This window comes from Sinocyclocheilus anshuiensis, unplaced genomic scaffold (assembly GCF_001515605.1).
Source record: "Sinocyclocheilus anshuiensis isolate Anshui unplaced genomic scaffold, SAMN03320099.WGS_v1.1 scaffold164, whole genome shotgun sequence".
Classification (NCBI taxonomy): Eukaryota; Metazoa; Chordata; class Actinopteri; order Cypriniformes; family Cyprinidae; genus Sinocyclocheilus; species Sinocyclocheilus anshuiensis.
In genome coordinates this window covers 16,125-40,276 of record NW_015557128.1, presented here as the reverse complement: position 1 = coordinate 40,276, position 24,152 = coordinate 16,125, and the positions used below count along the sequence as shown (strand labels likewise).

The 24,152-nt window shown below is 34.5% G+C and overlaps 3 protein-coding genes across 6 annotated transcripts in view; 2 read left to right on the top strand and 1 right to left on the bottom strand.

Annotated features, from left to right (window-relative positions):
* LOC107677896 (collagen alpha-1(XXVIII) chain-like) overlaps nt 1-7,084 on the top strand; it is a 39,787-nt gene extending 32,703 nt beyond the window's left edge. The window contains exons 37-44 of the mRNA XM_016472963.1: nt 2,112-2,122; nt 3,393-3,520; nt 4,693-4,783; nt 4,909-5,004; nt 5,099-5,161; nt 5,849-5,983; nt 6,140-6,223; nt 7,001-7,084. Of these exons, the coding sequence (XP_016328449.1) occupies nt 2,112-2,122; nt 3,393-3,520; nt 4,693-4,783; nt 4,909-5,004; nt 5,099-5,161; nt 5,849-5,983; nt 6,140-6,223; nt 7,001-7,084 (692 nt within the window). The remainder of the gene's footprint in view (nt 1-2,111; nt 2,123-3,392; nt 3,521-4,692; nt 4,784-4,908; nt 5,005-5,098; nt 5,162-5,848; nt 5,984-6,139; nt 6,224-7,000) is intronic.
* Nucleotides 7,085-8,271: 1,187 nt separating this feature from the next.
* LOC107677913 (kelch-like protein 41a) lies at nt 8,272-12,971 on the top strand. 2 transcript variants are annotated; one of them, XM_016472980.1, is made up of 6 exons: nt 8,272-9,426; nt 10,752-10,909; nt 10,983-11,090; nt 11,178-11,363; nt 12,237-12,383; nt 12,849-12,971. In XM_016472980.1, exons 1-6 carry the CDS (start codon nt 8,350-8,352, stop codon nt 12,958-12,960), a joined length of 1,788 nt encoding a protein of 595 aa, XP_016328466.1. In that variant the 5' UTR covers nt 8,272-8,349; the 3' UTR covers nt 12,961-12,971. The 2 variants fall into 2 exon arrangements, with proteins under 2 accessions (XP_016328466.1, XP_016328467.1); XM_016472981.1 differs by lacking the exon at nt 10,983-11,090.
* Nucleotides 12,972-13,491: 520 nt separating this feature from the next.
* LOC107677912 (FAST kinase domain-containing protein 1-like) overlaps nt 13,492-24,152 on the bottom strand; it is a 14,311-nt gene continuing 3,650 nt past the window's right edge. For 2 of the 3 annotated variants that reach the window (XM_016472978.1, XM_016472977.1), the window contains exons 2-15: nt 23,416-23,790; nt 22,905-22,973; nt 21,951-22,076; nt 21,469-21,867; nt 21,005-21,115; nt 19,975-20,106; nt 18,336-18,822; nt 17,528-17,642; nt 17,311-17,439; nt 16,762-16,893; nt 16,396-16,509; nt 13,883-14,027; nt 13,680-13,794; nt 13,492-13,605 (exon numbers count right to left, since the gene is read on the bottom strand). In XM_016472978.1, the coding sequence (XP_016328464.1) occupies nt 13,513-13,605; nt 13,680-13,794; nt 13,883-14,027; nt 16,396-16,509; nt 16,762-16,893; nt 17,311-17,439; nt 17,528-17,642; nt 18,336-18,822; nt 19,975-20,106; nt 21,005-21,115; nt 21,469-21,867; nt 21,951-22,076; nt 22,905-22,973; nt 23,416-23,753 (2,505 nt within the window). In that variant the 5' untranslated portion in view covers nt 23,754-23,790 and the 3' untranslated portion in view covers nt 13,492-13,512. The remainder of the gene's footprint in view (nt 13,606-13,679; nt 13,795-13,882; nt 14,028-16,395; nt 16,510-16,761; nt 16,894-17,310; nt 17,440-17,527; nt 17,643-18,335; nt 18,823-19,974; nt 20,107-21,004; nt 21,116-21,468; nt 21,868-21,950; nt 22,077-22,904; nt 22,974-23,415; nt 23,791-24,152) is intronic. The other variant, XM_016472979.1, reaches the window with a different exon arrangement.

Below are 24,152 nucleotides of genomic sequence, written 5' to 3'. Positions count from 1 at the left end.
TATTGGTTTCCTATCTTAAAATATAATTTATTTCTGTGACGCAGCACTGAATTTTCAGCATCATTACTCCAGTCCTCAGTGTCACATGATCCTTTTATAAATCATTCTTATTCTGATTTATTATCAGTGTTGAAACTGTTGTGCTGCTTCATATTTTTTGGGAACCTGTGTTCCATAAATAAACTAAAAAATTAAAAAGAACAGAATTTATTCAAAATCTTTTCTAACAATATCACTTTTTATCCATTTAACACATCCTTGCTGAATAAAAGTATTCTAAAAGTTTCTTTAAACAAAAAGAAAAAAAAGAAGAAGAAAAGAAGAAATGTACTGACCCCAAACCTTTTTTTTTTTTTGGAATAGTTGTGTAGGCTATATTTAACAAAAAAATATTTGAATAAATATTGTTCTTTTTAACTTTTTATCAAAGAATCCTGAAAAAAATATCACAGGTCCCCAAAAAAATTAAGCAACACAACTGTTTCCAACATTGGTTATAAATCAACATATTAGAATGATTTGTGAAGGATCATTTCACAAAATTACAGTTTTTTTTCTGTATTTTTCATCAAATAAATGCAGGCTTGATGAGCATAAGAGCCTCTATAAAAAATATTAAAAATCTTACTGATCCCAAACTTTTGAATGGCAGTGTATGTATATATATATATATATATATATATAGTCAATCTACCTCAAGAACAGTTAAATGTTCTCCCATTGTGCAATACAAATATGTGCAATAACCTTATACTATTTTGTGTTTTAAGAATGATATTCAAGGTTAAGAATACGCTGGAAGTTACTTAAATGTAAATTGTTTTATCTAGGTGTATACATTAGAGAAATACGACTTTCCTTATTCATCACGTCTTCCAAAAATGCACATTTTCTTGCGTGGCTGGATGTTGGAATCACGTTGTTTGCATTCGCTCAAACTGATTTGCTGAAGTCGAAACGCGGTCTTAAAAACCCCAACTCCGTTAGCGCGAGTCCCGCTCGCTGTGAAGCAGCAGAGGATTCCGATTGGTCTTAAAGCCTCCCTGGAACGGCTCTATGTTCACAAATCAAACACTTGTCAAAAAAGAATGATTAATTCTTAATTTAGAGTTTGTTCGTATGGTCTAGGTGTTCATACGGCATATGCCTTAAATACGGGACAAACTGCGTTCCGTATAGCTTTCATACGGAACGCTTCTTTGATGCCTTAAATACGGGACGATTCCGTATTATACGGAACGGTTGGCAACCCTACTCGAGGCTCGAGCACTAGAAACCCAGAGCAAAAAGCTGACTATATTTACATTCGAGTCAGTCTATGAATTCAAATAATAAGGTGATCTTTAGAGAATTTAAACATTCTCTCGAATAAGTAAGGTTTATTGTTTATAAACTAATAATAGGAGTATTATTGTTAACTAAATTATAACAAAACTAGTAAAAACGTGTGTTAATTAAAATATTAAAAGCTGAAACATATAACTATTAGGCTAGATGAACAAGCAAAAACTACAACACAAATTTAAATTAAAACTGAAAATATAAACATGAAAGCTCGGAATAAAAACTATAATTGTGTCGAAGTAATATTAAAATAACACTGAATATTACATATATCTAATTCTAAAATATAAATCCATATAAAAATAAACATAATACATATAAGGCATATTATTACACTTTATTTTGATTACACGTGTTTTGCTAAAACTACAAGGTGCTTCCAAGGGGGAAAAAAATGCTTTATATAAATATCCGCTTCTCAATGATTAGTTTACTTATCAAAATCATGGTAACGGTTTACATTTTGAAGAAAGATAATATATAGTTATCTTTTTATGTGTGCCTGTTTTTTTTGTTTTTTTTTAAATGAACCATTTAGTGTTTTATTCTCCTCTTAGACTGAAGCAACTGATTTTATGTTTCATTTAAGGCAGATGAAAACCAGACCAGGTGAAGCGCTCATCGACTGCCTGGATTCAATCGAGGACACGAAGGGAAATAATGGTGATAGAGGTGATTAAATTAATTATTTCCGCCTTGTTACCTGTGGTTACCTTTATGTATATTAAGTTGTCATAATTGTGACATCTTTTTTTGTCTTTATATAGGAAGACTCCTGGTGACCAATTTGAGGATAATTTGGCATTCATTGGCACTGCCAAGAGTCAACTTGTGTGAGTATTTGAGAAATATTCAATAATAATCTCAAAAATGTAATATAATTAACTTTATGCTGGTGTCTACTACAGTGGAAAGATCTAAATGCCATCTTATATTGTACTGGACAGATGTAGCTCTTTCATAAAACATCATTTTGATTATTTTCTTGTTTTTAAGTAAAAAGGAAATATTTTTCATTTGTGATGTAATCATTCATGCATCAGAGGGCTGTTTAAAGGGATAGTTCACCCAAAAATGAAAATTACCCCATGATTTACTCACCCTCAAGCCATCCTAGGTGTATATGACTTTCTTCTTTCAGACGAATCCAATCGGAGTTATATTAAAAAATGTCCTGGCTCTTCCAAGCTTTATAATGGCAGTGAATGGGTGTTATTTTTCAATAGTCCAAAAGAAGTCCAATAAAGTGCATCCATCCATCATAAAAAAGTTTCCCACACGGCTCCGGGGGGTTAATAAATGGGGGGTTAATAAAGGCCTTGTGAAGCGAATCAGTGCGTTTTTGTAAGAAAAATATCCATATTTAAAACTTAAAAACATATAATAAAAAGTAATCTGTAGCTTCCGTGTAGTGTAAACTTTAACATAAGTTGATAGTCACTAGGCGCGTTTCCATTACAGATCTGCACAAAACTTTGGCGATATTTTATAAATGTCGATAAAAATGTATTGCGAAATTACGGCGTTTCCATTAACCTATGTTATGCGACTAAAACGTAACCTTTTGCCTCTCGCGATAAGTCATGGCAACGGATTTTGGTGGGATTTTATCGGATTTTTGCTATATTTATTCAAAGGAGGCGTATGCGTGTATCTTTACAGAAGTTTCCATTGCAGTTTTGCGAATTATTCCTTTTTCGCATTGCCTGAAAAACCACCTCATGCGAACGTAATAACTTTTTTGCGATATATTGGCGTTTTTGCGAAATTGACGCATTTCCATTAGGCGTATTTTCAATTCGCAATTTCATTTTGCGCAATTTGAAGGGTAATGGAAACGTGCCTACTGATGAATCATTATCTGACATCTTGTCTTTTATTTACCTTTTTATTTTATTTTTATTTATTAACAGCTGTGGGATACAACTGCATTATTAATATCACCACAAGGACAGTAAATTCAGTGAATCATTTTGCTTCATGTTTTCATCAAATCCTTTTTAATAGCTCATGTAGATGATGTCAAATTCCCTCTTTTTTTTTTCCAGAAACTGAGAGGTCAGACTGAAGCACTTTACATATTAACCAAATCTAATGACACTAGATTTGAGTTCATATTCACCAATGTGGTCCCAGGAAGTCCAAGACTGTTTACATCTGTCATTGCCGTTCACAGGTACTTATGCTATACATAATGACACGATTAGACCACTTTATTGATAGTTCAAGCAATTTTTGTTCTTTTTTTTCCCTCAAAATTTGAGTTGAAATTTTGACTAAATCAACAAACTAATATATATATATATATTTATTTAATTTAGTCATTTATCAGACAGTAAATCTAAAATCATATTTAGTCAATATCAGAATAATCTTCAGTACATAACGGCACTTACGTCTGCCTTACGAATGTACTGCAAATGCTCTAAAGAACGCTGAAGGTGAACAGAAATTAGATATGCAGCTCTCTGTTTGCAGCGCGACAGTCACGCTTGTCAGGAAAGTGAGTGAAACACACATACAAACACATTTTTATCAAATAATACGTCATTAATAGCAGTTCACTTCCGCGATTTGGTACGATTGCGTTCACATCAGCAACGAACCGTACTGGAGTTCACATGAACTGTACCCCAGACCGCCCTTTTTAAGCGGACTCGGGTACGGTTCGTGGGTGCGCACCCGAGTTCGGAAGTCAGCATTCACATCATCCAAACGAACCGAACTCTGACGTCAATCGAACCCGGGTGCGCACCAAAAGTGCTAGTGTGAAAGCACCCTCAATCTACATTATTTAGATCTGTAGTTCAATATATACAATATTCTGTGAAATATATTTTGTGAATTGCAGAATAATAAATTCCACACATTTTTTATTGTTTATACAGTTAAAAGTATTTTAACAGCACTTTGAACAAATTTTTAATACTTTAAAAAATGTAATTATTAAATTTAAAGAGGGACATAAAGAAATACCACATAATCTGACAAAACAGAAAGCCTCTGAGTTAAATGATTGGTTGAATTATGTACTTTTTGGGGATGGTAACATACAAAGTCAATAATAAAAGTTCCTGAAAAGAGATGGTAACCTTTTAATGAAATAAATTACTCAGAGGAAATATTATTATAGGAAAGCTTATAAAAAATGTTGCATAAGATAAAGTAAAAACAAAAAAATAGAACAAAATATTATGCTGAAATTATTGGAATGTCAATAAAATATATTTATTTAATTGTATTCATTCAGCTGACACAAACAATAAGAAATATTAAGGCATGTAAAATATTAGATACAATAGGGTATATAAAAATAGTTACCAAACTAATTATTTGTGTTTCTTTCAGAGCTTATGAGACTTCCAGAATGTATCGGGATCTAAAGCTAAGAGGAGCTCTTATTCAGAATAAACAGCTGAGGCTTCTGACACAGGAGCAGGTTTATGACAAAATTAATGGAGTCTGAAACCTGTCAAGCGATCAGGTATTTTTAGTGGATTTACAGTATCATTATTGATTATTTAATAGGAATTTAACTGAGAAAAGCATGGCCTTGTGTTTCAGGGTAATCTTGGAACATTTTTCATTATAAACGTGAGGATAGTGTGGCATGCCAACATGAACGAGAGCTTCAACGTCAGCATTCCCTATCTGCAAATTGTGGGTGCTTCTTTTGCTTCAAAACACTAAGCCATCAGTAATGAGTTGTAATTATTAAAACTGTGCTTTCTTTTTCTTATTATTTTGTTTGAAGTGCTCAATAAGGATTAGAGACTCTAAATTTGGACTTGCTCTTGTGATCGAGAGCTCTCAACAGGTAAGTTTGGACCATCAAGATCATCAGAAAAACATGTTGTATTATGTGACCTATAATGACCCTAACATCTCATTAAAAGCGTTAATTTTTCTTAACATTATTATCATTGTGACGAGTGGTGATTGTGACGCCCCACTCGTCACAATCATTTTTTCATGTGATAAAGAATAAAAGGATAGAAATGTGTACACTTTGAATCAATTTTTTTTTAAATAAATTATTTACATTATATTGACCAAAAGTGACAGTAAGGACATTTATAATGTTACAAAAGATTTACATTTTTAAATAAATGCTGTTCTTGTTAACTTTTTATTCATTAAAGAATCCTTATAAAAATGTATCACGCTTTCCACAAAAATATTAAGCAGTAAAAACTGTTTTCAATATTAATAATAATAATAAATGTTTTTTGATCAGCAAATCAGCATATTAGAATGATTTCTGAAGGATCATGTGAAAATTGAAAATTCAACTTTGCATCACAGGAATAAATTACAACTCAAAATATATTCAAATAGGAAACAGTTATTTTAAATTGTATTAACATTTCACAATATTGCTTTTTTACTTCTTTCAAAAACATTACAAGATCTTACTGACCCAAACCTTTGAACGGTTGTCTATGTGGCAGTAAATTCCCTGGAGTGAATGTAGCGACATTTTGTGCTGTTTCCTCTCTCCTAGACAGGAGGTTATGTGCTGGGATTCAAGATCGATCCAATGGACAAGTTACAAGATGCAGTGAAGGAAATCAACTCCTTACACAAAGTGTACTCAGCAAACCCCATTTTTGGTGTGGAATATGAGATGGAAGAAAAGGTAGTAATGAAGATTTTTGATGTATAATGAAAAGTACAATAATTTTGAAAACCGTACATCTGTATTAAACATGGCTAGAATGGCTCCACTTTTCTGTAGATTGAAATAAAAAATCTGGTAAATAACATGGAAAAATAAATACGCTTTCTGTCTCAGCCTCAGCCTCTGGAGGAGCTGACCGTAGAACAGCCGCCTGATGACGTGGCGATTGAGCCAGATGAGCACACAGACGCTTTTACCGTGAGTTTGATCTCATATGCTACTCTCAGAGATAATGACACTCTTTCACCACGTAGTGCTCTGTGTTTGTGTGTGTGTGTGCGTCTCACACACTGAAAATAGCTGATCGCTTAAAGGGGTCATATGATGCGATTTCAGGTTTTCCTTTCTCTTTGGAGTGTTACAAGCTGTTCGTGAATAGATATGATCCCTGAAGTTGCAAAGACTAAAGTCTCAAAACCAAAGAAATATTCTTTATCAAAGTTAAGACTCTGCCACACCCCTCTAAAGCGGCTCGTTCTAACACGCCCCCACATATCTTGAAAAATAATGTGTTTTTTGAACATTAAAGCATGTCAACATATTCTGTTACACCAAATACACAAAATAATGATCTTTAAAAAAGCATCATATGACCCCTTTAAGCCTCAACTCACAATGCCCCATCAACACAGACTTTTGTTGCCTGGTGTCAAAAACGTTTACACAGAGCTCTGATGATTCTGACATCAGGAATGCTCTCTTATTTAAGACTGACAGGAGATGTACAATCACTGATGTGCAATTTCTTCTCTTTTTCACCTCAAGGCTTATTTTGCAGATGGAAATAAGGTAAATTCTATCTATCTATCTATCTATCTATCTATCTATCTATCTAGCGTCTGTCTATAATTTGTTGTATGTATCTAGCTATCATCTAGCTATCTATCTGTCTATATGTCTGTCTATTTGTCTGGACAAAATTTCCATTTAAATTACATCATTTTTTCTCTCCTTAAACAACATGATCGTGAGCAGGTGTTCTCTGAAGAGCTGGGTCTGGCTATGGAGAAATTAAAAGATGGATTCACACTACAGGGACTCTGGGAAGTCATGGGTTAAAACGCTCAAACGCTCTGTACCATTATATGTATTTCGGCATTGCGTTGTTACATTATTTACATCCAATTTGAAAACATTTTTCATTTGCTAAATGTGAAAATTTTATTTATTTTTAGAATATTTATTTGATATTTGATAATGGCATGTTTACAAATCATATGCAAACCAAGTGTAAGTTAGGGAAAAAAGCTGGGGGAAAAAATTAAAAGGTACTTTTGTATAATATGAATGTATACACAGAAATAGAAACATTTATATATGTATCAAATATAAAATAATATTTGTATATTAGAAACTGTAAGCTTGTTTATGTAGACAACTTCACATGCTAATTCTGCTGTTGTGTTGTAAGAAAGAACATTGTTTTTTTGTGTTTAATCAGTTTTTCAATACCTGTTTAAGTGGTTTTGATAGTAATGGTTTGTTCAAACCATCATATGCGGTTCACTGGCTCAGGTTTGACAAGTCTGTTTAAAAATCTGTCAGAGGAGCTCAACTACTTCACAGATGACCAGAAGAGCAGATTAATTGCTCTCTGCTGTCCTTTTAGGCAACAGAAGATTATAAAGTAAAAAGAGCATTTAAAGGAATACTTCACAAAAAGAATTATTTACTCACCCTCATGTTGTTCCAAACTTGTGTGCTGTTATGTTTTCTGTGGAACAAAAATGTAAAATGTGAGTTTAGAAAAATGTACAAACTATTTACAATGACCTTTTATAGTCTTTCAAGCTACAAAAAGAACAAAAAAACATACATTTTATAACTAGCTCATGAAAGTGCATAAATAATGACACCATTTTCATTTCTGGCTGAACTTTTCCTTTAAATAGAAACCACACATGAAGAGTACAAGATGAATGAGTCACAGACCTATCAACTTACTAATCGTACAAATGACACCATGTGCAAAACAGAGGTAATGACACACACCTTTACAATTATTTAAAACTCTGTTGAATTCATACTGACGAACTGACACTCCTTCCATCCTTTAGTTACATAGCACCAAACACACATTCAATTACAAAACACCCCTGACCTCTCAGTGTGTCCAAGGTTCACAGTTGTCTTTTTCAGTCTTTGACAGCTGCTCCCGTTTGGTCAGCCTGAATTCTTTCTGACTGTATGAGGGGTCTATATTTAGAGGGGCAGGTTTAAATTTCAGTGTTGCGTTGGAGCTCTGTGTTATTTCAGCTTCTTATAACTGAAACACCAAGACAAGAGGAAGTATAGCATCCTCTTCGAGTCCTGCAAAATTTGAGATGGAACCCATGAGTATCAAGGAGGACCTGAGGCTCTTTCAGAGCACCCTGCTCCAGGACGGTTTGAAGGAACTTCTGAAGGAGAACAAGTTTGTGGATTGTATTCTGAAGGTTGGAGATCGGAGCCTTCCCTGCCACAGACTCATCTTGGCTGCGTGTAGCCCGTATTTCCGAGAGCTGTACTTTACCGAAGACGGTGTTGAGAAGAAAGACTCCAGCAAGGAAGTAGTGCTGGAGAACGTGGATCCCACCATTATGGACATGATTGTGAACTATCTCTACTCTGCAGACATCGAAATCACAGATGAGAATGTGCAAGACGTCTTCGCAGTTGCCAACAGGTTCCAGATCCCATCTGTGTTCACCGTTTGCGTCAGCTATCTACAAAACAAGCTTTCGTTGGGTAACTGCTTGGCTATCTTCAGAATGGGACTGGTTTTGAACTGCCCGAGACTCGCTATGGCTGCTAGGGACTTCATAGCGGATCGTTTTGAGACTTTATCCAAGGATGAGGACTTTCTTGAGTTCAATGCTCCCGAGTTGTTCGCTGTCATCGGGTGTGATGCCCTGAACGTGGAAAAAGAAGAGGTTGTGTTTGAGCTCTTGATGAAATGGGTCGGGAAGAATAAGGAAAACCGGGCGAAAGCTTTGGGAGATGCTTTCGAACACATCCGCTTCCAACTTCTACCCGAGAAATACTTCAAGGAGAAAGTGGAAAAGGACGACATCATCAAGGCCGACCCCGAGCTCGCCAAGAAGCTGAAGGTCATCAAAGAGGCGTTTGCTGGAAAACTTCCGGAAGGCGAAGGAGAAGAGGGGGAAAAAGTGTTGCCTGGTTATCTCAATAACAGCAAACGGCTGGGGATGTTCAACAGGGATCTCATCCTGATGATAAACGACACAGCGGCCGTGGCCTATGATGCTCATGAAAACGAATGCTTCCTAGCAGCCATAGCAGAGCAGATACCTCGAAATCATGTCAGCATCACATCGAAGAAGAACCTTCTCTATGTTTTGGGAGGACTGTTTGTTGATGAAGACAACAAGGAATCACCACTGCAGTGCTATTTCTACCAGGTTAGGCTAAGTCACTCAAAAGGCTGTTCACACCAAGGTTTATAACCATAACATTTTAGCTTTATTATCTTATTATTAGCTTTATTTATTATTTTAGCTTTATTAGCTTAGCTGTGGTGTGGTCATACCCATTCTCATAGAGTAAGTATAACGACATAGAGAAACAATTTAGATGGAATCACTTTCAGAACTTTTTTTTTTCCCCCAGCTGAAGAACGATTAACTCGTTGAAGGGCAATCAGAATTTAACCGCCTTAAAAGCACGTTATACGAGGTTGTAGCTGTTTATAATGACCGTTTTTGGTGTGAACGGACCGTAATTTATTCAAAATGAAAATTCTCTCATCATTGACTCACCTTCAGGTTGTTCCAAACCTGTTATACTTTTCTTTTGGGAACACTTATGTTGCAGAACAAGCCATATAACCCGGGATTTGGACTAATTTTATGGTACGTTTTAAGTGTAACATTCTGTCTCTGAGCTTTTCACATTGCAATTAACCATGTGTTGTCGTACTTTTAACCCTTGGTCATGAAATCATACTCTCGTGTTTTTAAACACGAATGGCGTTTTCAGACAACCAATCAAAAAATGAACAGCACTTGCCTCATTAAATATTCATGCAGCCTTATTAAATGTACATATTAATTACAGAAAATGCAAATAGGAATGTTATTATCCATTAAATGCAATCAAAAATTTTAGCACTGAATTGACAAATTTACAGCACAGAATAATGAAACAGAATTACATGTATTTAATTTATATGATTCATGCAATAGTCTATATATTCCTATTTTATAAAGTTTTATAAATGTATTTATATAATTTTTATATTTATATATTTCTATGAGTTTTTTATATTTTCTTTTCATTTTAGTTTTTTTAGTGTCTATATACAGTAATTTTTATGATTTTTTTTTTTGTTGTTATTTTAGCACATATTTTAGCACATTTAGCACAAGCTAAATGGAAATAAAAAAGGTTTCCTTGACAACTATAAAATAAGTTTAGGTTTTTCATTTTTAAAGTAATTATTTTAAGTAATGAACATTATTTATGGTTTTAGTTTTAGTTAAGAATCCCCACTTTTGTGTTGCAAACTGGTTTGGAATGACACGAAGGCGAGTAAATGATGACTTGATTTTTAATTTATGGGTGCACTTTCCATTAAATTGTATGACTTTATATTTCTGGGAAGTGGTTTTAGGTGCAAAAAAGTCCCAAATTATTAACAGGCCTAACACAAAGGCCTATATCATCAGGGACAATAAAACTAAAATTATACATTTGAAATTCATTTTAAATCATCCACAATCTTCAGCTGGACACTCATTCTCCAAACTGGATAGCCCTGCCACCGATGCCATCGCCCAGGTGTCTGTTCACTATGGGGGAGTTTGAAAACCTCTTGTTTGCAGTTGCTGGTAAAGACCTGCAGACCAACGAGTCTCTGGACTCAGTGCTGTGTTATGATGTCGAGTAAGTTTCTTCTACATTTTCTGCTACATGCATACGCCAAGTCTATCTAATTACCTTTTGCTGCTCTCTGCAGTAAGATGAAGTGGCAGGAGACCAAAAAACTGCCCTTAAGAATTCACGGTCACAGTGTAATCTCACAAAATGGACTAGTTTACTGCATAGGAGGAAAGACAGATGAGAAGTCAGTCAGATTTGAGTTAACATGATCTTAAATACAAAACAAAAGCCTGAGATGAGGCTTTAATGCTTGTTTTCATCTGTGGGACAGTAAAACCGTCAACAAGATGTTTGCGTACAACCACAAGAAGTCCGAATGGAAAGAGCTGGCAGCCATGAAAACACCCAGGTCAATGTTTGGAGCCGTCTTCCACAAAAGAAAGATCATTGTGGTTGGAGGGGTCAATGAAGATGGCCTTTTAGCCTCTTGTGAAGCATATGACTTTGGAACAAACAAGTATGTACACATCACTAGTTTTTAACTGATACTTAATCCTGGAACCACAAAACTTACAAAAAAACAGTATAAAGTGTATAGAAACTCTAAATTAAAGCTACGTTTAATTGATTCAAAGTTCAAAAAGCTTCGTTTCTCCCACCACTTATTAACAGTTACCTTGCCAATTTGGTATTTTTCCAGCTATCTTTTAAAATATAGACATTATCATATAGATCAATGGTTCCCAGCCCTGGTCCTGGAGGCACCCCAACACTGCACATTTTGCATGTCTCCTTTCTCTGACACACCAGTTTCAGGTCTTGGAGTCTCTACTAATGAGCCGATGACCTGAATCAGGTGTGTTTGATTAAGGATACATGCAAAACATGCAGTGTTGGGGTGCCCCCAGGACCAGGGTTGGGAACCACTGATATAGATAATACATTTAACACCACCGAACATCATTCAGCAAATCCATTACTGATCTGAGCTGTCGTTCTCGTTTTCCCTCCAAAATAATGTCACTTCCTAAAGGATGATGTCACAAAGGAAATGGCTCTTGTTAACATGTTGACTAACAAATTCGAAAATGATATTGAGGACACATGGAAAACCTATAAAATGATCACCAAATTAAAAAATATTCCCAGCAAAATGTTTGGTTTGAACCATATAGGTTTGAGAAAAAAAATGAAGCAAACTATTGAATAATTCTAATAACTTGCCAGTTTTTCATTTGAGAAGTTAAGACATAAATTACAAAAGCAGGCAAAAACATTATTTAAAATTCACCCTTATGTTTACTTAACTGAGATATTGTGGTAGTTATCCTTTGAAGTTATCCTCTACAAAACTACCAGAATCAGATTAAACCCTGTTTTTTCCCAATAGATGGGAGCCGTTCACTGAATTTGTGCAGGAGCGAAGTTCTGTGAATTTGGTCAGTGCTGCTGGTGTCCTGTATGCGGTGGGCGGCTTCGCCGTGCAGGAGAACGAGGACAAACAGTGCGTCCCATCAGAAATCACAGACATCTGGCAGTAAGTGTTCTGCTTCACACAGCAATAGTCCATCTGAATTATATTCATCATACACTACCACTCAAAAGTTTGGGATCGAATATTTAAAAAAAATTTTTTTTTTAATAAATGCTGTTCTTTTGAGCTTTCTACTCACCAAAGAATCCTGAAAGAAAATGTATCACGGTTTCCCAAAAAAAAAAAAAGGATCATGTGACACTGAAGACTAAAGCAATGATGCTGAAACTTGCATCACAGGAATAAATTACATTTTTAAAAACATTCAAATAGACAAAAGTTCTTTTTTATGGTAATAATATTTCACAGTACTACTGTTTTTACTGTATTTTTGATCAAATAAATGCAGCCTTGGGTTCACCAATAAGAAAAAAAGTTTTGAAATCATAAAAAGTGCATGCAAACTTTTAACTGGTAATGTATCATTCCAACTGGGATTAAATCTCAAAAATCTCTTTTTTTTAACAGGTATGAGGAGGACAAGAAACAGTGGTCTGGAATGATACAAGAGATGCGATATGCTGCCGGCGCCTCCTGCGTTTCTATGAGACTAAATGCAGCAAAGATGCCTAAACTTTAAAAACATCATCATCACTTATAGTCTGTGTCCAGCATAATCCACCAAAAACATTTAATGTCAATATGAAATCATATATTCACTATAATGCACATTCCCAGTCTTTGTAAGTTTTAATCAAAATGCAACTTTCTCCACCTCTAAAACAACTTTCTTTTGATGCTGACATTACAAATCACTCATCCCTCTTCTTTACAGAAGTAAATTGTGTAGTGAATGTTGACTTTCAGAGTAAAAATGACCACAGATTTATATTTCATGTTAGGTTCTGTTGTGAAATGTGGTGCAGTTGAGGAAAACATTTATACAATGGATATCAAAATTAAAATGTACTTTTTTCATCCAAACACACCGCTTTTCTCTTTTATATAAAATGCATAAAAATAAATACATATTTAAAGGCAAACAGCAATGCATTTCTTCCTTTTGAACAAAAAAAGTGACGTAATAATATCATTTATTACAAAAATGAGCAATTAATATAAGATTGCAGTCCTATCTTGCAGCTTAGACAGTCTGCAAGCAATCTGATGTCTGATATTTCAAGATAATGTCTCAGGGTACCTCTGAGAATATTTTCTTCCTCAGATATTCTTTCCATGCATCTTCTGAGGAAAGCTCCATTGAGTTCCATTCAAAGTGAGGAATCTGTGTAGAAATATGCATTATTCGCAAAACCACACTTTTTCAGAATCAGAATTATGCATTATCTTTCTACTGACCTGTAATACATGATATCCTAACATTTCCAGATGTCTTTTCTTCATCATGGCCTCTCCTTTCATGTGCCAGGAATTTTTGCAGAAGGATTTGGAGTCCAGGAATTCCAATGCAATGCTAGACAGATTTAGAGAATCATGTTATATCTGTTTTTTTTACGTGTTCTTGTGCACATTAGAGCGTGTGCAGGTCACATGACGCATACCGGCGCGCTCCGGGTGGCAGCTCCATCCTCTCTCTGTCTGTCGATCCGGACTGCCAGTGAACGTTTCCGTTCTCGCTGATCTGCAGCTGAATCGGCTCGCTGTATGGTACCGGATGAAGATGGCGATCCAGAACGAGTTCAAAATCTGGTGGCAAAAATATCACAGTTGTCATTTGCCTACAGAAGCAGCAATGCTGTATCTAGGACTGTCATCCTGTACCACCGTATGTCTGTGAATGTATTTAGTCAATAAAATATTACACTGGGTCACTATACATCAGATCAACGCTAATATAATTAATGGTACATAGCACTCAACAACAAATCATACTAACAAGTAAAATACTGACAAGGCAATGCTTAAGCATAGAAATGAACGTGTGTTGCATGAAATAAAAAAATCTAATCAAATAAAAACCAATTATAGTTTTTCAGTTAAAACAGATGTTAGACCTAAGGCAAGTTATTTTGCCTTTATTTTTGTATGACAAGGTAATGCTTAAGCATGGAAATGAAATTGTTGCATAAAATAAAATATAAAATTAAATGTAATAATTTTTTTCAGTTAAAACGATGTTAAACCTAAGACAAATTATTTAGTCTTTTTTGACAAAGTAATGCATAAGCATGAAATTAAATTGTATAAAATAAAATACAATTAGTTAAAACAGATTTTAGACCTAAGGCAAATTATTTTGCCTTTATTTTTGTATGACAAGGTAATGCTTAAGCATGGAAATTAAATTGTTGCATAAAATAAAATATAAAATTAAATAAAATAATTTTTTCAGTTAAAACGATGTTAAACCTAAGACCAATTATTTAGTCTTTTTTGACAAAGTAATGCTTAAGCATGAATGAAATTGTATAAAATAAAATAAAGTAAGTTAAAACAGACGTTAGACCTAAGGCAAATTATTTTGCCTTCATTTTTGTTTGACAAGGTAATGCTTAAGCATGGAAATTAAATTGTTGCATAAAATAAAATATAAAATAATTTTTTTTTTTTCAGTTAAAACTATGTTAAACCTAAGACCAATTATTTAGTCTCTTTTGACAAGGTAACGCTTAAGCATGAATTACATTTTATTGCACTATACAATGCACTATACAAACTATATGCAATATAACAACAATAAAATTATAAAATAATAATATTCAGTTAAAACAGATGTCAGACCTAAAGAGTGTTATTTACTGTTCCTGCATTGCCATTTATCAAATGTGTACAATATTTACCAACAATGTTGGGAATGAACAATTCACATTTCATCTTTTTGAGTAAATTCTGACTAAATATTCTGTAAAATAAATAAATAAGTCAGAAATTCTGTGTAGATCTCATTTCATTGTTAAACTATCCACCTTATTTTTCAATGTGGAAGTAAGCTGTTTTCTGTGAATGTGCGAGACTTCCACTTCATTAGCCGCGGTACGGAAATAACGAGAAGAATAACAAAGCGCAATAAACGGTAAAATTGTTTGTGCTACAACCCAGTGTGTTTATAATTAAGACAATAGATTAAAGTGCCCCTATTATGGGTAGTGAAAGGTTCATGTTTTGGTTTTGGGAGTCCCCAACAACAGGATGACATGCATGCAAGGTCAAAAAACACTTTCATTGACTTATAATATGCATTTATTTTTACCTTACTTGCTCAACGACTCCCAAACGATTCGCTCAACGATTCATTTTTCCAAACCCCTCCTTTGCGTGAGTCTAATCTGCGGTGATTGGTCCGATTGGTCTCATTTTCATTTCATCTTGCCTGTAATGCCTGATAAAGCAGCGTTTGTGAGCGCAGTGCTGCTTTGTGTACAGTGTTACCGGGGAAACCTCTATTTTTACCAAGCGGCACCTAGTGGCAAAGAATGAATTTGCATTTTCATTCAGACCAATGCGAAATTACCAACAAGTGGGCGGGCAATATGCTAATGTTTCATGTTGACGTCAACATGAAACGGCTTGGGATTCGTTTTAAAAACGACTCGTTTCAATGATTCAGAGTCGACTCTTTCTTTTGAGAGACAATAACTTTATACACGGTGCACTTTCAGATTTAAAATTTGCAGGATGTTTTCCTTCACTTAGAGCTCTGGTACACGCTGCATGAAAGGTCATTTTCAAAAATCCATAATAGGGGCACTTTAAAATAATATGGTAAGAAACAGAAGTCTGTGATATCAAGCAGCAAAACGAGCTGTTTTGAACAGCTAAAAATAGCTGGAGGTGGATGACACTGGAAGCCAGACACATTAAATTCACAAATGGCCACACCTGCGCTAACGGGAAAAATAAGGTGGATACTGTGTCATATATTTTAAAGTCAGTTAAAAACACTGTAAACGTGGCCTCTAGCTATATAAGGGAAATATTTTGAGAAGGATCTGTGATGAAAAGGAAGGTCATTTCAGAGGTGTAGGTGCACAATGAGACCAAGGAATGTGTATTTAAAAAGGAAATAGCGAAAACCACTAATCAAAATGGTCTCATTACTGGCCTCAAAACTCACCGACAGTATAGAAGTATGGAGTCAGCACTCCTACTTTGGCACAATTCATCCCACCCAGGACGTCACCGAGCATCTTATGGATCTGCTGCTGAGCTGGACTAATGGAGCTATTGGCTACAGTGTGGAAAACAAGATTGTACATTACATTAAACAGTTTAAATCTATCTATGACTACTGGGTAAGTAAGATTTGAAAAAAAAAAAAGAAAAAGAAAAGAATGCTTTTATTCAGCAAGGATGCATTAAACTGCATAATGGTTTCCAAGGTTTAAACATTGATAACATTGATTGTTTAGCAGCAAATCAGCATATTAGAATGATTTCTGAAGGATCATGTGACACTGAAGACTGGAGTAATGGTGTTGACCTCTTTTCTGCAGCTGTTTACAGTAGCGCTCATGAAACCAGGGCACCTGGAACTCAGGACACTCCAGACACACGGCCCGATTCAGCTCCATGAGACGGAGACGGATGCGCATGTTTAGACCATCTGGAAAGGCTGTCAGCAAAGAGAAAAAACACTCAAATAAACAACAAAGCAAAATAAGAATTGCAAAACATTTTTGTATTACTGATTTGGAGAAATGTAGCATTCCATCACTTGCTCACTAATGGATCCTCTGCAGCGAATGGGTGCCGTCAGAATGAGAGTCTGGACTGGACTGGTGTGGATTACTTGTGGATTATTGTGATGTTTTTATCAGCTGTTTGGACTCTCATTCTGACGGCGCCCATTCACTGCAGAGGATCCATTGGTGAGCAAGTGATGTAATTCTACATTTCTTCAAATCTGTTCTGATGAAGAAACAAGCTCATCTACATCTTGATGGCCTGAGGTTTAGTAAATTTTCAGCAAGTTAAATATAAGTATATTATCTCATATAATTAAGTTATATCATCTCAAAAACAGACATACTCTCCAATTGGGCATCCAACTTTGCAAGAAAGTCCACGTTGAAGATCTCTCTGACCACCTCCTCAGGGAAATAATCAGCCAAAGCCAGTGCGTAAGCCAAGAGAACCAGTAGGTGAGGGTCAAAGGAACCTGTTTGAATCAGCAAAAACGGGTTCCATTCCAACTTCAAGCCTTTAAGATTAGAAACTTTTATAAATGCATCGAGGAAGAATCTTACTAATATATGGGGTGAAATGTCGAATGCACACATCAAGAAACTCCTCCGCCTTCGGTGGGTCATAATTTAGCACAGCAAAAGGCAGCATAATGGAATACGTTGCAGAGTAATGAATCTGTTTGGAAGAGACAAACATAAACATTTATTTAATAACAGGTGCTTCCGATTAATTTTTTTTTATTTTAATAATTAATCATGAATAATTGCTGAAAATTCAGCTTTGCATCACAGGAATAAATTATATTTTAAAATATATTCGAATAGAAAACAGTTATTTTAAAGTGTAATAATATTTTTTTATAATATAGTAATATGTAATAATATTTATATATATAATATATAAAATATAGTTTTTACTGTATTTTTTTTTATCAAATAAATATAGCCTTGGTGAGCACAAGAGACTTCTTTCAATAACATAAAAAAAAAATCTTACTGGCCCCAAACTTTTAAACCGTAATGTATTTATCCTCATCAAATGCAAATAAGTAAATAAAAATTATATAAAACAAAATGCATTCAACTAACTGAAATAAGCTTAAATACTAAAAGTATTAAAACTGAAATAAATTAAAGCTAAATATAATTTAAAAAAAAAACTAAAACTAAATGACAAAAACTTAAACTAAAATAAAAAACTGAAAATATAAAAATAAAATAATTTTAAATAATAATAATAGTACACAAATACAAAAAAAACATACAAATAACCTTATTTTAACCTTATATAAATTAACCTTATATAACCTTAAAAATTAAACATATAATAAACTAAATGTATTGAAACAGCATTTAAAATGACTCCCACCTTGTCTATATTTTCAATGGTCACACTAGCGATACGGTCCATCAGCGCGGCACAGAAGTAGTTAGTCCTGGTCAGATAAACGCCTAGCTCATGCACGTTAGTCCAGGATATCTGGTCAATCAGTTTCTGCATGGTGACCATAGACTCTTCCAGCAGCATCTCATCAAACCACTCCCCCGACAAACACTTCACTTCCTCCAGCACCACGTCCAGACTCTCGAAGCTGTGCAGCCGCTCACGACTGCAGCGGTTCAGGGTCTGGAGCAGGCGGACGTACTTGCTGGAGGTGTTGTGCCGGTACGAGGGGTCGTTGCGTATCCACTTGGCTACGACCATGGCGTAAGTGTTGAGGTCGTTTAGGTTGCACTGCGGGATCACGGCGTTCACCCGGGAAAGGACGGCCTCATCGGGACGGGGAGAAGGAAGCACGGACAGAACCCTGGTTAGCATGGTCACCTCGTACGGATACACACTGCCCTGCAGGTAACTGTGAGCGATGACCAATGAAAGACAGAAAAAGAACAATCGTTAAAAACGTAACCGTGTTAAATAAGATACTTTAATAGTGTTATTTTCATTATAATAAGCTCTCATTAGTTACTAGTTAATGCATTTGCTAAAATGAACTAATGATGAGCAATATATTTATTTTTTACAGAATGTATTAGTCTTTGTTATTTTTTTCTTTGTTAAGTTAATTAATAAAATAAAAAATATATGTTTATATAATAATTATATAATATAATTATTATATTATATGATAATAACATAATAATAATTATATTTTTATAATAATATAAAAATTCATTGTTTGTCCATGTTACTAATGTTAACAGGTACAATTTTTTATTTAAAAAAAAAAAAGTATTATTAAATGTTGAAATTAATATTAAATAAGATTAATAAAGTCTTTGAAAGTACTGTTTATTGTTAGTTCCCAAAAACTCCAAATAAAATGACTTTAAATGATATATACACTACTGTTCAGATGTTAGGGGTCAGTCAGAATTTGTTATCTTTTATTTTATTTGTAAGAGATTAATACTGTTATTCAGCAAAGATGCATTCAATTGATCAATTGACATTTATAATGTTAAAAAAGATTTATATTTTAAATAAATGCTTTTCTTTTTAATTTTTTATTCATCAAAGAATCCTGAAAAAAAATATCACAGTTTTCCTCAAAAACACAATATTAAGCAGCAAAGCTGTTTTTAACACTGATAATAATCAGAAATGTTTCTTGAGCAGTAAATCAGCATATTAAGAATGATTTCTGAAGGATCATGTGACACTGAAGACTGGAGTTACGATACTGAAAATTCAGCTTTACATCACAGGAATAAACTACATTTTAAAATATAATCAAATAAAAAAACAGTTATTTTAAATTGCAATAATATTTCACAATATTGCTGCATTTACTGTATTCAAATAAATGCAGCCTTGGTGAGCATAAAAACCTTCTTTTAAACATCTTCCCAACCCCAAACGTTTGAACAGTAGTGAAAAAAACACCATACATGTTCAGAATGACACAAGGGTGAGTAAATAATGACAGAATTTTACATTCTGTATGAACTATCCCTTTAATTATAAGACTCTGAGACTGAAGTTCAAAACTTTAGGAAACACTTACTTCAGCAGTTTGGCTTTCAGTCTGGAGAAGATCTCGGGATTCTGGCAGTGCAGCAGGATGAGATATTGAGTGATTCGAGTGATTTCCACTGCCCTATACGTCTCCAGATTCTTTAAGAGCACTGCTGCCATCCTGTCAAAAAAGACAGATCTCCGCTCCTGTTTCTAGTCAAGACTGCCATGCAATGAAATTGATCTGAGATCTGATACAATTACTACACTGCTGTTAAGGCTGGATGCTATGAAGATATAAACCAAATATAAGATTTGGTCAATAATAATAATAATAATGATCATTCATGATTATATAATCTTATGTTTTAGTTTGTGAAGAAAAAAATCAACTGTGATTAAATTAAATTTACTGGATTATCCAAATATGCAGTACTACATATTAACATATTAATATTAAAATAAAACATTTGAAAAATAATTACACACACACATACAGTATATACATATCGTTCAAATATTTGGGGTCAGTAAGTTTTTCTTAAATGGTTTTGAAAGACTCTTATGCTCACCCAGGCAAAAATACAGTAAAAACAACAATATAGTGAAATATTATTACAACTGAATATAACTATTTTCTATTTTGATATATTTTAAAATGTAATTTATTCCTGTGATGTCAAAGCTGAATTTTCAGCATCATTACTCCAGTCTTCAGTGTCGCATGATCCTTCAGAAATTATTCTAATATGCTGATTTGCTGCTCAAGAAGCATTTATTATCAATGTTGATTTTTTTTTCAAATTTTTGAAAAACAGAAAGTTCAAAAGACCAGCATTTATTTGAAATAGAAATATTTTCTAACTATATAAATGTCTTTGCTGTCATTTTTGATCAAATATGATCTTACTTTATAAAAAAAAAAAAACTTACTGACCCCAAACTTTTGAACACTAGTGTTCCATTAAAATATAAAGTGATTGCAGTGACATAAGATTTTAGTCATGCCACCTACCCCAATTTAATAATTATTTGTCTGCAAGGTTCTGACATGTGAATGCTATGCAGATTGTTCTTACTTGTTTATCAACTGAAGGTTTCTGCATTGCATCTCCTCCATTGTCTCCACCACACCTAAAGCCTGATGGGGATTCAGCTCATCAGCCAATAGCAGCGCAGTACTCTCTAACCTGCAAGACCAATCAAACAAATCAAATCATGCTGTTGTGATTCTTCATTGAGTTGGTTTGTCTGGTTCATGGCTTATAACAATTTTACTTGAAATCCCTATGGAGAAAATGATAAATACACTCACTGTTCAAATTTATTATACAGATACCAAGGAGTCAATTAGAAAAAAACAAAAAAACAAGGCAACATTTCAAAGGCAACATCTAAGATGTAGATCAGTTTGTTTCGAACAGATTTGGAGAAATTTAGACAGAAACAGAAAAAGAAAAATCCTATAATAGTATATAAATAATACTAAAGTAACACTGACATAAAAGAATAGTTATTATAAGGGATACTTTCCCTTGCTCACCCCTCTCTGACACCTTGCCCTGCTATTGGTCCTAAAGAAGCAAAGAGTTTGGTGAAAGTGGCAGGATCTGTGCTTGTGTCCACCAGCTCCATGAGTCTCTGTCTCACAGCCAGCCGGAAATCACAGTTATTGTACTGCATCGAGTGATACAGTCCCAGAATGATGCTGATGTGCTCCACGTCCATCCGGGGGACGTTCTGCAGGAGAAGCTGGTTGCATTTCTCCAGGAGGGGTCGGTGAATCTGTTTGACGTTTCGGATGAACTGCACGACCCTTCTGGGGTTGTTGAAGTGCAATGGGTTCGCTTTGGCCAGAAGGAAGTCTGCTTTTTTAAACAGTGCATCCCGTAGTTGTGGCGACACCAGGACAAACATACTATTCATCAAGGGTGTGAGCACTCTGTAAGGAGGATATGAGTAAATACATTTGTATTTTTTGGCGCATTACACCTTTAATGTGCATGATGGTTAAAAAAAACACACCTGGCATCTTGAATCGAGTCCAGTCTTTGACTCACTATTTGCGTGATCTGACCCATCAGCGGACTGTGCTGCAGGAACTGATCGCTCAGACAAACCGCAAACTTTGAGAGTGTTGCCATCTGGAATCTGAAAAGCACAGAAAGCTTGACTTAGATAAACACATAAATGTTTCATTTCCCTTTTCTGGGGTATGTATAGGCAATTTATATTTTTAAATAATCATGTTTAACAGCAGAATTCCTGGTGAAAACTACATTAACCATGCGGCACTGCAAATGACATAAGTACAATCTATGCTCTCAAATTACATATATATTTACTCAAAATGTGGATGTATAAATACAAATATTAAAAATTGTATTTTAAATATTTAATATTTATTTATTGTACATTTTGCGTAATTATATTGTGTCTGTGTGTGTGTGTGTATATATATATATATATATATATATATATATATATATATGCATATTTTATAATAACAAAATATTTATTTTTTCCATTATTTATACAGAATATAAGCATATATTGCATAAATACATATGCAGATATATACTGTATATTTCGTACAGAGCCCCTAAAGGGACATGGTGGTGGGAAAAATATTTTTCAAAACTTTTGCATAGAATGCAAAAGATTTTAAAAATATTTTTTCCTCCCACCCCATATTTTTCCCACCACCATGTCCCTTTAGGAACTCCATAATTTCGCAATAATAAATAACACATATCGTAAATTTTACACTTATATGAATATTTATATGCATTTTGCATAAGGAGATTTACATGCATATTTTGCAATAAACAAAAATATATTGCATATTCCACATTTATGTATATAATACATACAGTATATGCCTATTTTGCATATATTTGCAGATTTCGCAATAATCATAGAATATATTTTACATATACATAGCATATGGATGCATTTATGTGCAGCTTTTTCATGTACCTCTCTAGTCTGTTCCAAGCCTCTGTCACCAGCTGCTGAACAAGAGAGTCATGGTGTTCTACTTGAAGCCTGCAAAACAAGACAAACACAAGAAAAGACTGGTTATTTTCCCCACACACATTTAATTAGGACACCATATAAACAGTGCAGTTTAGACAATAGCTCTGTTCCAGAACCTACTGAGCTGCCTAGATTGATAGCTGCCTACTAAGGGAGCATTCTGACTGAAATGAAACATGACCAAATGCCTAGAAAACGTTTTGATTCAAATAGATTGAACAGAGGAAATATTAATAACACAACATTCTAAACATGCACAAATATTGAGCATAAGAGCAAAATATTTGCTTTTCCCCAAAGAATTCATACGATTCTGTGTTAAAATTTGACTCAGGCAAGGTATGTCAAAAAGCAGCTTGATGCCTACCTATAATACCTTAAAATACTATCTAGGTAGCTTTTGGAACAGAGCTTTTACTTGACCTTCATATCTTCACTCTGTAGTCTGTACCTGAGCACACCATAAAGCATATCCACCACTGAAGCATCATCCATGAGGCTGATCTTGTTTTCAGCCAGAACTTGAAGCGTCAGGAACTGCGGGTGATTCCGGACCTGCTCGATTGTCCTGAGCATGTGTGGCCGCTCTCTTTGAAACTTCCACAGCTGTCCAATAGCATAGCTCACATGGCTCGCGGACAGCTTAGCTTTGTTCCGGCCCACCACATCGAACACCTGGTCTTCAGCAGAGCACGTCTGAAGCTGGTCTAGCACCTGATCACGGCTGACGGCCCCACTGTGAAACAGCCTGCGGGAGCAACACGCCCGAAACGATCGGAGCCGGAACATGGCAGAGGACGGCCGGCGTCAGGATACACTCCACATACTACACAGATCAGACGAACCGAAGATTCAGATCATCAGGTTTTGTCCATGTAAGCTTGAATGCTGCTATTCAATCAAAAGATAGTAACGTCAAATATACATGCACTCATTATTATTATGCTCATAATATAATTTTCATAAAATTAAATCAGAAAAGACTGCGATCAAAACTGCTATTCACTTAAAATAAAACAAAATTCATAAGAAGTACTTTAAATTTTGATTATAGTAATTGTAATATGTAAAAACATTTTTTGTGCAAATATCATGCATTTTTAATTTTTCTCATATATATGGCAAAACAAATGCATGATTACAATATTATACAATATATATATATATATATAATATATATATATATAT